The sequence below is a fragment of the Podarcis raffonei genome, chromosome 8 (genome assembly GCF_027172205.1).
Source record: "Podarcis raffonei isolate rPodRaf1 chromosome 8, rPodRaf1.pri, whole genome shotgun sequence".
Lineage (NCBI taxonomy): Eukaryota > Metazoa > Chordata > Lepidosauria > Squamata > Lacertidae > Podarcis > Podarcis raffonei.
In genome coordinates, this window is record NC_070609.1 from 19,933,253 (window position 1) to 19,946,567 (window position 13,315).

Genomic DNA, 13,315 nt, shown 5'->3' on the forward strand with positions numbered 1-13,315 from the left:
TGATCCAGAATGGTCCTTCCTATGTTTTTCTCAAAGCAGAAGGGTGTAGTCTTACCTTGGAAGGAGCATCTCCATACTGGAGGCACAAGGCACACTGTCTCTTGTCCTCAGGGTCATCCAACGGCTGCTGCAACACGGCATGGTCTGAGTCTTTCCCAGCTACAGGGAGAGAAGGAAAGCGGTTAGGCACTGAGTTCCAGCCGCTGGACGGCAAGAAGCCCTCGCCCCCACAGCACCCTTCCAGAGAGCATCTTCCAGAAAGCACACAGAGATCTTCTTTGCAGAGCATGAGTGGGGAATCTCTGGCCCTCTGGATATCGCTGGACTCCAATTCCCATCACACATCCCCAGCGGCCATGCTGGAGATTAGGAGTCCAACAACTGGAGGGTCACAGGTTTCCAACCTTTGACGTAGAGCAGTTGGCCAAACTTGGGTCTCCAAAAACAGCGGGACTACAATTCCCATCATCCCTGATGGCTGGTCCTGCTAGCTAGGGATGGTGGGAATTGTAGTCCAAAAGCAGCTGGAGGCCCAAGTTTGGGAAACCCTGATGTAGAGGGAGCCAGGAGAGAAAGAAGGAAATACAGCGTGATAAGCCTCAAGCATAGTGCACATGGCTTTGCATGCATAACATCCCAGGTTCAATCTCCAGCATCTCCAGGTACAGCTAGGAGAGACCCATTTTCTACCTGGAGGTTCACTATCAGTCAGTGTAGACAATATAGAACTAGTTGGACCAATGCCCTGACTTGGTATAAGGCAGCTTCTTATGTTCCCTTCTAGCAGGAGAACTGCAGCAGCCAAAGTTATCCTGGGCAATTGTAAAAACCAAGGGAGTCTGCATGTAGAGAGGCAGCTTCGACTCCATGAAAACCAGGCATAGGCAAACTCGGCCCTCCAGATGTTTTGGGACTACAACTTCCATCATCCCTAGCTAACAGGACCAGTGGTCAGGAATGATGGGAGTTGTAGTCCCAAAACATCCTGAGGGCTGAGTTTGCCTATGCCTGATGAAACCCAAAATCTCACCTGTCTTTTCAGACCCAGCAGAAGCCAGGTGGCTGTTGGCAGCCGGGATGACCTCCTCAGGCTGCCTCCACTGAGCATAGATGTGGTCAGAGGAGGGAGGCAGAACAGCGTTAGGAAGCATGCCACTGTTGGGGAGAAAAGAAGAAGTTGTCAGGGGCTGCAGAAGCTCTGGTTCTAAGGAAACCCCAGTTCAGAGTTTGAAACAGGCCGCAGGAATAGATATAGAACAGGCTTGAAGCCAGCGGCTGAAATGCAAAAATAAAAATAAAAAGGGGAGGTGGTAAGAAAAGAACAGGATCTAAAGCCAATTGTGGGAGCTGTGAACAGATAAAAAGTCTTGCCACTGGGAGACACAGGGCCAAGTCTGCCACATCCCCATGAATTTACTGTGACCTCACCCTCTTATCTCTCATCTGCACCTATGATGGATTAGACTCAGGATTAGACTGTGGTGAGAATACAGATTTCCAGTGTCACTTTACCAAGCAAAAAGTGTGACAAAAAGGAAGAGGAGACCAGGCTGTGTATATTCCACGCCCTTAACCAATTCAAATTCCCACTCTGTTCACTCGGAGTAGCAGCAAATTTCAAGGAAAACAGATTATGTTGGGCCTGGATGGTTTTTGTAGTTTGTACACAACTCCTATTTTGAGCCCCTCTACAGACTCCCAAAATGCCGTTGGAACTTCCATACTGAATTGCACACAACGGTCCATAGTGCGTCTGAATCCTCCAATTCCCCCCCACCCAAAAGAAAAGCACCAGAGAGGCCCTGTATGGACACCTTTGGCGAGGGGGAGGCATGACTTTGGCGCTTTCAGCTACTGAGCACTCACTTGGGAAGGGTGCTGCTGCGGGTCCAGTGCTTTACATCCTGAGCATCAAACCAGCTGAAGAACTTTTCCATCAGCTGGAAAGATAAAAAGCAGGCAATCACAAGGCTGCTCAGGGAGAGAGGCTGTGCTGAATTGCAGGGGAGGAAGTGCTCCCAAGCCACGCACCCCCACCCCCAAATTCCCACTCAAGTTAGTTTTACGTTAGGTCAATCCAGACCACACATCCCTCCTCCCCACCAAACCCACATCGTACAGAGTTACCTCGATGTAGAGTGCCTTTGCCATAAGGCCAGTCTGGTCTTCCTCCGTGTGCCCCAGCAGGACCCCCACCATGTCCTCATTGAAGCTATGCTGCAAAGAGAGAAAGCAGCTCAGCCGAGGTCAGAGGCCTTGCTCCCGTTCCAGCCTGGAATCCCTGCTCCCAACACTCACCACGGACGAGTAGTGACCCTGTTCAAACAGCTTGTTGACAGTGCGCAGGTCACAGGGCCGCAGGTGAACCTTCACGCCGTCGTCCGGGCAGCACTGGCAAAGGACAGAGAAAAATGGGGCACTGCCACCTGTTCTGCACCCTCCACCCCACCCCTGCCTACAGCATGCAAAGAACTCTGTGACATAAAGGTCCTGTGTTGCAATAAATCAAAACATTTCCCATAAGCTCTAAGATTCTACCCCCCCTTTATCTTCTCCCCCCCAAATTTCATATCCTTTATTATTTTCTTCACATAATATACATTCTCTACAACAAACAACTCCAAAATAAGCAGACAACTCCAAAGTAAAATAATATGTAACAAAACCGTAAATCTCATGTTTTCATTTACACTGATATCCTCTCCAACACCTTTACTTGATATTTCTTGCTGCTTTCTGCTTTCCTTATAGAATCTTTATAAAAACTTAAATCTCTTAAATCTTATACCAATCTTTAACAATTTCAATTAATCCCTTCACTTCCCTCCCCCACAGCCCAGTACTTCCCTTCACCTGTGTGCCATCTTCTTTTCCTAGTATTATTTTTGTTATTGTAGCGTTATTCACTTTATTTGTTATTCCACCCGTAATATATTATTATCCTATCTCCTTGCACCTTTTAAACTTTTGCAAATTAATTTTTAAACTCCAGCACCGACTTTTTTCATGTATTCCTTAATGGATTCCCACTCTTTATTAATTTTTTGATTAGAGTAGCCTCTAATTGATGCTGTTAATTTTGCCATCTCCGCGAATTCAAGAAATTTGGTTCTCCATTCTAATAATTCTGGTATTTTTTCAGTTTTCCCATTTTTTGCCACTACGATTCTGGCTGCTGCGGTTGTGTAAAGGAATACATTCCTTTTATCCTTAGGGATGTCACTCGATATTACAAACCCCCCCCCTTTATCATGGTAAGCAACCTACAGACTCAAATATCATGGAAAGCTGAAGTCATAGAATCATAGAGTTGGAAGGGACCACGAGGGTAATCTAATCTAACCTCCTGCAACGCAGGAATCTTTTCGCCCAACGCGAGGCTCAAACTCACGACTCTGAGCATCTGAGATTAAGAGTCTTATGCTCTACCGACTGAGCTATTCCAGCATCTTCCCACCTAGCCAAGGAATGGGCAACCAGATCAAAAGATAAAAGAAGGAGTGAGACTGTGTTTGAAGAGTGCTGGACACGGATGCGTCCAACCCAGCCAGACCCAAAGTGTGCCTGCGAACGGGGCCAAGATAAATCTCCTTCAGCAGGGCAGCCAGATCAGGAACGGTGATTTTAAAAGCACAACTCCCTGCTGTTACGCATGCCCTGGAGAGAACATACCTGTGTGCACTGAAGCAGCGGGGTGGCACACTTGGAACTCATCAGCCCCTGAAGCACCTGCCGGAGACCCTTGCGCAACTCCAAGGTGAGGACTTCCCGCCACTTGGCCTTGTCACTGCCGCAGCAGGGCCGGCAAGCGTATATGACACTCTCGGGTAAGTTGGACAAGATCTCATAGCCTTCATCTATAAGAGAGGGGGGTGGGAACACATCAGAGATGTCCAATCTTAGCCCAAAGACTGTCATACTGTTCTCAGGCCACCCTGCTGCGCACACCAATGCTAGCAAGATGGGCAGGCGTATGCCATCAAGGGCAAGACCTAGCCAGAAGGTCAAAAAGGGGAGCATATCATAGGCAATTTAACAGAGGCTGCAACTTGCATTCGCCTCTCAATTGCCTGTGTTGTCTTCTCCTGACTCTGCCACAACTCTCCCCCACATTATTTCTCCTCCCCGCCATTTGAGATGTAAGCAGGTAGGCAGATGTGAAGGAGGGAGAGGGATCTGTGATGCATCAGCAGTTAAGGTCATGTTACTCTGGGTTCAGAACAAACCTGAGAGTCCCTCACACTTGGCATGAACCCAGTGGTCACACTTGGCACACTGCATCATCTTGCTCTCATAGTCATTGTCTTCATAGCAGTGCAAGCAGATTGGGCAGTAGTTACCTGGATGGGAAAAGAGGGAGGCAGAGAACAAGCTAATGGAATCTTCTTCTGCAAGTCAGGTGAGATTCAAAGCCCTCTCTGAGCCCTCCCAAAATGAGCTGTGTATTCGTTCCCCCTTTATTTACTTGCTCCGTATATATCTGACACCTTCTGAGTCCAAAATCAGGTAAGCTAATAAGTATAAAACAATGAATTGCAGTATAAACAGCAGCATCAATCTACGCTTTGGAAAGTTGTTTGCCTGTTCGCTATGCATCAGGACACCTCTTCATATACTGCATCCAAATTTGACATGATGGCTCCTGAGATCAAGGAGCAGGTTTCTGTCTATGATTGGATACAATTTTGAGTTAAGACTGAAGCTTTCAAAACGGCACAGATCTTAAACACCAATTTCAAAACTCCACTGACGTTCTGGTTTCTTAGAATCCAGGTACAACATAAAAAACTCAAAACAGGACAGCATCTACATCAACTGCATATTTTTTAAAAAACAAAATAAAAATGTAGAATTTCTAAAAGTCCAGGGAAAACAAAAACCTATTTGCCTGCCATCTGAACATCACCAGAATAGACACCTGGCAAGCCTCCTTGGGGAAGCCATGGCAAAGGTGAGGGGCCAACCCCCCAAAAAGGCTTTCTCTCTCCCCCCCCCAGTAGTTGCCCATTAAATCCCAAAAGAGGAGAGGCCCCTGGAAGAGAAGTTTCAGATGACAATGTAAATGAATGGGTGAACTAGTAGGAAAGAAAGAGTACAACAACTATTTGGGTCGCAGTGCTGTGTAAGGCTTTGCTGTCTAGGGCTAAGGAAGACACGCACTGTGTGAGCAAAATATGTGAACTTGTTTGTGGAATGTCAGCCCCTCGCAATGCCTTACCTGGCACAGCTCAAACTGAAACCCATGGCATTTTCCAGGCAATTCCGCTATGCTCACCTTTATCATAGAGCACAGAGCAAGCAGAGCACAAGCTGTAGTCACTAGACCACTCCGTGTCCCAGTTCTTCCCTGGAGCTGTCCCGCAACTCTTACAGCGGATGCAGGCCGAACAGATCTGAATAGGGAGAGGATGAAGGAGACAGGTTAGCAGCTGCAACACAAGCGAGGGAAGGGTCTGCTGAACTAGAGGGGTGCCGGGAATCTGCAAGACACTTACCCAGCCCTTCCTCTTACGGAAAGGTTTAGTGGGGTAGTTGGGCCCAAGGCAAGCCAGGTGATAGCAGTTTCTGCAGCGCTCACACTCCAGCAGTTGCTGCGGCAGGTTGAGGAACAAGGGGAGGGAAAGTAGGCCATTACACACGTTTTTGGGGCAGGAATTCATTGCAACTAATCACAGGTACAACAGAAATCCCAGTGAGAAATGCAAAGAAGACAGGCAGGAGAGAACAAAGCAAAGCAGGTGTATATGTCTCTGCTTTTACAGAGGTGATCAAAATGCAGAGAGCAGGCCATGGCTCTTGGTTTCACATGTAGGAACCTACCCGGGAAATCAGGTTCTTGGGATCCTTTCAAACCTGGCATCAGATATCATGACAAAGATGCTTCTCCTTACCATCCCTGTCCAAACTTCTCCCCATGATGTTGTGATATAACTTCGCCTGCCTTTAATGTTTAAAATCTTGGGGTCATGCATTCCTCTCATTCCTGTTCTTTAGACAACCAAGACGCTGTCAAACCCTCCTTGTTCCTCTTTAAAACACTTAGATATGCCTTTTCCTTGCATGCTGCTAAAAACCTTTGCTCACACTCTAGTTTAGGGGTGACAGGGGTGTCTTTTGCTTCTTTTTTTAAATGCCTAGGGTTACATTGCTTTGTGAGTAATCTCTTGGGACCTGCATTCCTGAAGTGGTTTAGGCCACCCCTTCCGTCTCCAGCTGTGTTTTGTGCAGGGATCACCAGAGCACGGGAGGGGTGTGCAGCCATGTTTACTTCCACAGACCCTCCCCTTGCACAGATCCCACACTGGAAAAAACACTCCACCTTACCTTGGATGCCTTGTTTTTGCGACCGCAGACGTGGCAGAATTTGCAGCGGCGACAACACCAGCTTTCCTCTTGCTCGGGCAACGGCTGTTCATCCTCCTCCAGGCAGAAGGTGTGGAAAGGGTCGCAGCACACCTGGCAGAACACAAGCTGCAAAGCACATGGTGGGCAGATGCATTAGATGCACTTCGATACACGGAAGCCGGAAACTCTCTGCAAGTTAGAAGCAACCCCAATGTCCCCCCCCCCCTGTTCCAGGTACAAAACAAGGCCTGGTCTATTTGCTATGCATTTGTATCCCACTTAGGCATGATGGTTCCTGAGATCAAGGAGCAGGTTTTTATCTATGTTTGGATACAAGGCCTCAAGTGCCCCCCTTCCCAACCTTCTGAATGGGGCTCGCAATCTGTTCCCTCCACCCCACACAACTGAGATGCTGGAAATCCCAGAATCCAGGTATCCTCGCCCCATTCCTCAAGACCTACCTGATGGAACCCCTTGCTAGCACAGAGCAGGCACACCACCTGCGTGGTGACCGGCACCGAGGTAAGGATGCTGAGGCCTCCCATCAGCCAGACGTTCTCCAGGTCACAGTCCTCCTACAAGATACACGGGGGGCGGGCAGAGGGATAGCTGTGAAAAGAGCTCCATGGAGCAAATCTCTCAACTGAAAGGGATTGGAGATCATCAAGCCCAGAGGTGGGGAACCTGTGGCTCTTTTAAGTGTTACTGGATTGAAACTCCCATCATTCTTAGCCTTTGGCCACAAATGGTTGGGGTTGCCAAGACCTGTGGCCACTGCATCGCTTTAAGCTCACTGCAGCCTCCTCTCCTCTCTCTTCCCACAAAAGCAGTGCTCCCAAGCAGCTAGGAAAGCCAGAGCATTTATGGCAGTATCATCAAGTTAGGCATAGCTGTGCTCTTCAAAGTACAATGGGTATGTGTGATTTGTGAATGAGGGGTAGGTTGGGGGCAGATTTCAGGGCGTTCTGGCTCATTTGCAGTTGGCTGAGCTTGAATCACACCAGCAGAAAGCAGATATTAAAAAAGGCGTTGCATCAGATTAAGGCTTTGATGATTATTATTTTTGCAGGAAGATGTGCAGGGGTGCCCAAAAGAGCATTTTGTGGCCCATTATTTGTCTCGTGTTTCAATATCATCATTTCAAAGATGCATCTCTCAAACAAGATACTCCCCACCCCGCACCTTGAAATCAACTCTGAGCCTGTGGATGCCATCCGTGGATTTCTGCTTCCCGTTCCAGCCGTTGGAGACAGATGGGAGTGTGCCAGACGATGGGACATCCTATGGAAGGAAGGGACAGAGAGGCAAGTGGATAGAGTCCAGCGGGAAATGAAATGTGTGGCCATTTCCCAAAACAGGGTGAAAGCTCAGACCAAGAGCAAAAGGAAACAGGAGGTTGTGTCCCAGGCTAGCTCTACAGAAGAGTAGATCTGCTGAGATTAATGGGCACAACCAATTGAGGTCCATCAATTTCAATGGGTCCATTGCAAGCAAATCTTAGCTGGACACAAACCAGGATTTCTATGCGCCTCCAGTTGTTGCTGGACTCTAACTCCAGCACAGCCAATGGTAGGGATGGTGAGACAGCTGGAGGGCTTCTAGCCCTGGAAGAGGTTATTCTGGTTGGCTAGCTGGCTGAATAGAAACACTCCACAATTCTGGGTGTTTTTCTGCAGGTCCAATTTGCACTTATAGGCTGCTTTCCTCATGCTCAAAGCTAGTGATATACCAAAAGAAGAAGAATAATTTTTTAAATAAAAAAACCAGCAAGGAAACGGCAAAACTGAAAAGCCTCTTATCAAACCTCAGCAGCCATCAAATAAAGTCTGGGCTGTCTATGGGTTACCTCAGCAGCCTAGAGACTTCTGAAAGATGCATGTTTTTAAAGACCTGCTTTGGAGATTCGGTTTTGGCCCTTGGAAGTCACGGCTTCTTCCCAAAGACAACAACTTGGATACTGGGAACGAACACATACACACACTCAGTCAAAAGGCACAAGGGTCATACTGAGCCCTTTTTTACACTAAATCTTTGGGATGAATTGTCCTCCGCTGCCCACAAATGGCTATAATGGTGGAATAAAATGTGGATCATAATAAAACTGCTCCATTTTTAAAAAACAAATGTGGGCTAGTCCCTGTCCGCTCTGACTTAATCCTTGCCCAAGCCTCACCTTCTCTGGCCTTTTTCTGGCCTTCAGCTGCACCACAGGCTGGAGGGGGGTCCTGCGGGGCCGACTCTGCTCCTCCGAATCCATGGGAAGCAGATCTGGAAATGAAAGCAGGAACTGACGGTCAACCAGCTCTTTTCTTCCCTGTCAGCTTTGATCAGTCCCAAACTGGATAAGGTCCTATTCTTGTCCTCGAAAGCACAGGAACTCAGCTAGCCTTTACCACAAGGCTGAGGAACCTTCCGCCCCAGTCAGCATGCCCCAGTCAGCATGACCAATGGCCCCAGTAAGCGTGACCAATGGCCAGGGATGAGGAAAGGTGTAGTCCAACATAATCTAGAACAGTGTTTCTCAATCCTGGGTCCCCAGTTATTGTTGGGCTACAACTCCCACCATCTCTTGACCACTGGTGCTGATAGCTAGGAATGATGGGAGTTGTAGTGCCACAACGGGAGGGGACCCAAGTTTGAGAAACACTGATATAGAGGGTCAAAGGTTTCCCCCATCCTGCTTTACAGAATGCTTGGGAATTAGCATAAGTAGTGGCAGGCAAGAACTCCTGCCTGACTCCATTTGCAGGCCTCAGACAATGGCACATCCCCAGAGCATTTGTTCCCCACCGAGACAGAAGAGGTGTGCAGGGTTCAGTTAAGGCCATCATTATATGGGGTAGGGTGGCTCACACAACCACAGAGTTACAGAACAACAAAGGCTGCTTCACACACAGCCAAAATCATCCAGAAAAGTTAACTTGATGTGGTGCAAGTCCAGCAAGGCACACTGAGCCCGCCACACGAATGTCATGGGAAGTTGCAATGAGCATGCAGCAACATTGTTCCTTTGCAGGATTGGTGCACGGGGCTATCTACACGCAGGATTAATGCAAAGCAGCCTTGAATTCTCCCCCTCTCTCTCACCTGAGTCCCGGGAGGATTTCCGGCGATGTGTGGCCGAGCCGGACACCGTCTCTTTTTCCGAGTCGGAGGATTCAAAGATGTCATAGGAAGGCCTCTGCTTGACGCAGCGCCGGGCCGACTTGCGCTGCAGCAGGGAGTCTTGCTCCGCTGTCTCCGTGGCCCCCAGCATGACTTCCCAGGGGGCTGGGAACTCCTCTTGAGAATCCTCCGAATCCCAGGGGACGATGGGCTTCACTACCGTACGGCCTGGAGACAAAGGCATGGAGTGAGCAGTCTCAGAGGCGGGTGCTGTCCATGAGGACCAGATTCTCCCATTCACCTCCACCCTGCCACACACTCTACAGAAGGGCTGCCATCATTTCAAGGGATGTGGGAGGGATTGTGCACATCAGAGCAGGGCAAGGCTGGTGTCGTGTGTGTAGGAGTTTTGAATGCTGGATTAGGAAGTTCAAGTCGGCACTCAGTCATGAGGCTCCTTACATGACCTTGGGCTAGTCACCATCTCTCAACCTCGCCAGGTTGTTGTGAGGAACAACCACGTATACCCTTCACCCTAGCCTTTGGCACTTGAGATAAATATTTTCAAGATCCACTCTATTATTGTGACTGCAATTTGTTTCAAGCTGTATTTTAAATGGTTGCTACTCGTCCTAGGACCTTAGGGTGAATGGTGGATAATTATTAATATTAATAGCAATAATAATAATAACTTTGAGCTCCCTGGAGGAAAGGCAGGATACAAATTTAACAAAAGAAATAACACCTCCCGCAACAGCTCTTAATTTGCTGAGCTCCCTGGGGGTCGGTGTTAGAAACTGAGATATGAAAGCTAGGGGCTAAGTGGTACCTTAAATGTAGGTTATGGGCGCAACAACAGAATGTCTAGGTGCGCTTTTTTATAACAAGAATACAGTGCTGAAAATGAATGAACTGCAGCTAAAATATTATGTTCATTTTTCACATGGTTTAGTCCTTCCCCTGCCCATTCCCCCTAATAGTCTTAAGAGTGTCTCTTCTCCAGTCTTCAGGGAGTAGCTGGAAGTGGGGAGGCAGAAAAGGGTCCTCCTTTCCTTCCACTCTGCAGCTTTAATCTGAAATCTTAGGCACACTACTGCGCCCAGAGCTCAGAAACTGCTCATGCTGAAGAAATTCCCTGTCGCAAAATGTGCCTACAACAATGGGAGTTTCGAACACTCCTTGGGGTGCAAAACAGCAATACCATCCAGGATTTCACTTGTGGCAAAACCTTTTTAATAAGCTCACTTACCTTACAGAAGTTTTATCTTTCCCTCTTCTTCAACTGCTCATTTATTTCTCCCCTCCCTCCCAACAATCTGGTTCTGAGAGTATCTCTCTGTCCCTCCTGATATAATGATTTTGCTGTGGCTCCACCCTACCTTTCTCAATAGGCAGGCAAAACTGATTCTTTTCCCCCAGGGAGAATCTGGCAGTCTCCTCAACTACCTCATTTCCAATACAAAGGCTAGTTAAGAATTCACCTGGCCAGGACTGGGTCTGGGCCATTGTTCCCATCACAAGGCTTTCAAGGCAGGTTGAGTTTTCCCAGCAAAACCTCCCTACAAACTCCAGAATAGGAGCTGTGATGCAGCACAAGACTCTGTAGGCCTACTCAGAAGTAAGTTCTGAGCTTACACCCATTTAAATGCACAAGGGGATTGCAGCCCAGGTTGGTTGCAGCAACCATTTTTTTAAAAAAATTAAAATTGCATCTTAAAATCTAACAGTCTGAAAGACCACAGTACTCAAAGCAAACAGTCATGAAACTTTAGCTGCAGGAAATCTGTCTTCTTAGTCTTACAAAACTCTTTCTGGGTGTCTTTGCTATATTAAGCCATTACCCCCAAATCCCCCCCTTTTTGCATTGCACCCCTTCCCTCACATTGCATGTGAAATTCATTACAAACTCCAGAGATCAACCCTTTTTCTCGGGGTGGGGGTGGGGTTAGTAAAGACCCCTGCCTCAGTTTCCATATTAGATGCAGTGATGGGGCATGGAAGGAACAGACACAGGTCAGGGAAAGGGGGAGTCCCCCTTGCAGGCCTTCCATGTTGAGGCTGAAATTTATAGCTGCCTCCCCCCCCCCCACGCTGAGTACAGAGAGGTCAGGAGTCTTGGCTTCCACTGCTACAGCCATCTTTCTGCCCAGAGCTGATCCAATGAAACCCGGCCCACCTCCTTGCTTTTCCCTCCCTCCCTCCCTCCCTGCCACCCACCCACCCCCACCCCCAAATCGCAGCCTTCTTCCCAAGATCATCTGCTCACATAATCAGTGCTTCTTCAGTCTGCAGGCAAGAAATGCCATTTCCCACACATACACCAGGCAGGGCTCCTGCTTGGTTCAACCTGGAATGGCTTCCCTGGGAGAACCAGGCCCCACCTCTTCCTGAGGCAAGCCCACTTCCCCCTCCCCATCCCCAAGCTGGGAAGAGATCACATTCCCCCAATCCTCAAATCCATTGTCCCGGAACTATCTGTTGTGGTTTGCAAGGCTCCACCTATCTTTGTCCTTGACCAGCAAATTCCACCCAGTCTGTCTGTGCTTCCTCTACGCACTTTCAAAACCTAGCAGCCTCCATTGCCCCCAGCAAAAAGTAGAAGGGAGAGAAGGAGGAAGGGGGCAGATTACCCTCTACATTATAGCACAATGGTTCTCAACCTGTTTGAATGATGGGATTGCTCTCCTTACAGCCATCTCATTTTATGGCTGTGTTTACTCCATACATTTAAAGCACAACCCCTCAAAAGAAAAGGAATCTTAGGGACTGCAGTTTGTTAAGGGTGCTGGGCATTGAAAGGGGTGAACTACAGTTCCCAGGACTCTTTTTTTTGGGGGGGGACATAACGTGCTTTAAATATATGGTGTACATGAAGTCTTTTAAGAGGACAGGTCCCTGCCCTGAGAAGCTTACACTCTATTATTCAGAAACAGGGTGGGAAACAGAGGCAAGAGAAGGAAGGGGAAGTGGAGGGGAAGGAGAAAATGTGATCATCTGAATTAAGAAATTATCTTAGAGAAGGTTTAGTTATAGTAGGCAATAGGAACTGGGGTTAGGGAGGGGGATTGCTGCTAAAGGAGCAGTTGACATCACAGCTTAGTGTGCTTCCTTCCTTTGTATATACACAAAAAGAAGGCCATTCAAACAAAGCCTTTATCATGGAACGGACTCCCTCAGAACTCCCTCCCTCTGTTTTTAAACAGAGGTTGGGTGGTTATCTGTTATGGATGCTTTACATATTTCGTATAACACTTTAGTTGAGATTACAGTTGTAACTCAGCTCCCAAACGCCTTGGGAGTTGAACGTTCCGGCTCCCGAACAATTGAAAACCAGAAGTGAGTGTTCCGGTTTGCGAACGTTCTTTTAGAAGCCGAACGTCCAATGGTGCTTCCGCAGCTTCTGATTGGCTGCAGGACCTTCCTGCAGCCAATCAGAAACCACGCTTTGGAAGTCGAACGTTTCGGAAGTCGAACGGACTTCCAGAACGAATTCTGTTCTACTTCCAAGGTACGACTCCACTGCATTGGGCTAGTTGACCCTTGGGGATCCCTCTCAACTGTACAGTTCTATGTAGATAGCCTACTTTGGGCTCTAAATCACTAAGCCCTTGGTTCACATACTATCTCTTGCCTCACTCCATGGACTTAGGCCCCTCCTGCCATGTGCAATATGGTGCTGATCATGCTACCCTACCTCACAAGGTTGTTGTTAAAGAATGATCACAAGGTAACGGATGCAAAGCACTTGGAAAGCAGTATACAAACGCTAGATAAAGGAGAACAGCATTTTAATGGTCATTTGTCAGAGAGTTAAAAATTTCCACATTGGCAGAGGGTCCCACAGAAATCTGCCCTGAGACAGAGT

At 47.9% G+C, this 13,315-nt stretch overlaps 1 protein-coding gene across 2 annotated transcripts in view; it reads right to left on the minus strand.

The window, feature by feature from the left end:
* Window positions 1-13,315, minus strand: part of KMT2B (lysine methyltransferase 2B) — a 62,453-nt gene that overhangs the window by 16,826 nt on the left and 32,312 nt on the right. For both annotated transcript variants that reach the window (XM_053398396.1, XM_053398395.1), the window contains exons 8-21: window positions 9,433-9,678; window positions 8,519-8,613; window positions 7,528-7,626; window positions 6,807-6,920; window positions 6,325-6,471; window positions 5,496-5,591; window positions 5,276-5,393; window positions 4,227-4,340; window positions 3,673-3,857; window positions 2,299-2,391; window positions 2,128-2,217; window positions 1,867-1,940; window positions 1,031-1,155; window positions 56-159 (exon numbers count right to left, since the gene is read on the minus strand). In XM_053398396.1, the coding sequence (XP_053254371.1) occupies window positions 56-159; window positions 1,031-1,155; window positions 1,867-1,940; window positions 2,128-2,217; window positions 2,299-2,391; window positions 3,673-3,857; window positions 4,227-4,340; window positions 5,276-5,393; window positions 5,496-5,591; window positions 6,325-6,471; window positions 6,807-6,920; window positions 7,528-7,626; window positions 8,519-8,613; window positions 9,433-9,678 (1,700 nt within the window). The remainder of the gene's footprint in view (window positions 1-55; window positions 160-1,030; window positions 1,156-1,866; window positions 1,941-2,127; window positions 2,218-2,298; window positions 2,392-3,672; window positions 3,858-4,226; window positions 4,341-5,275; window positions 5,394-5,495; window positions 5,592-6,324; window positions 6,472-6,806; window positions 6,921-7,527; window positions 7,627-8,518; window positions 8,614-9,432; window positions 9,679-13,315) is intronic.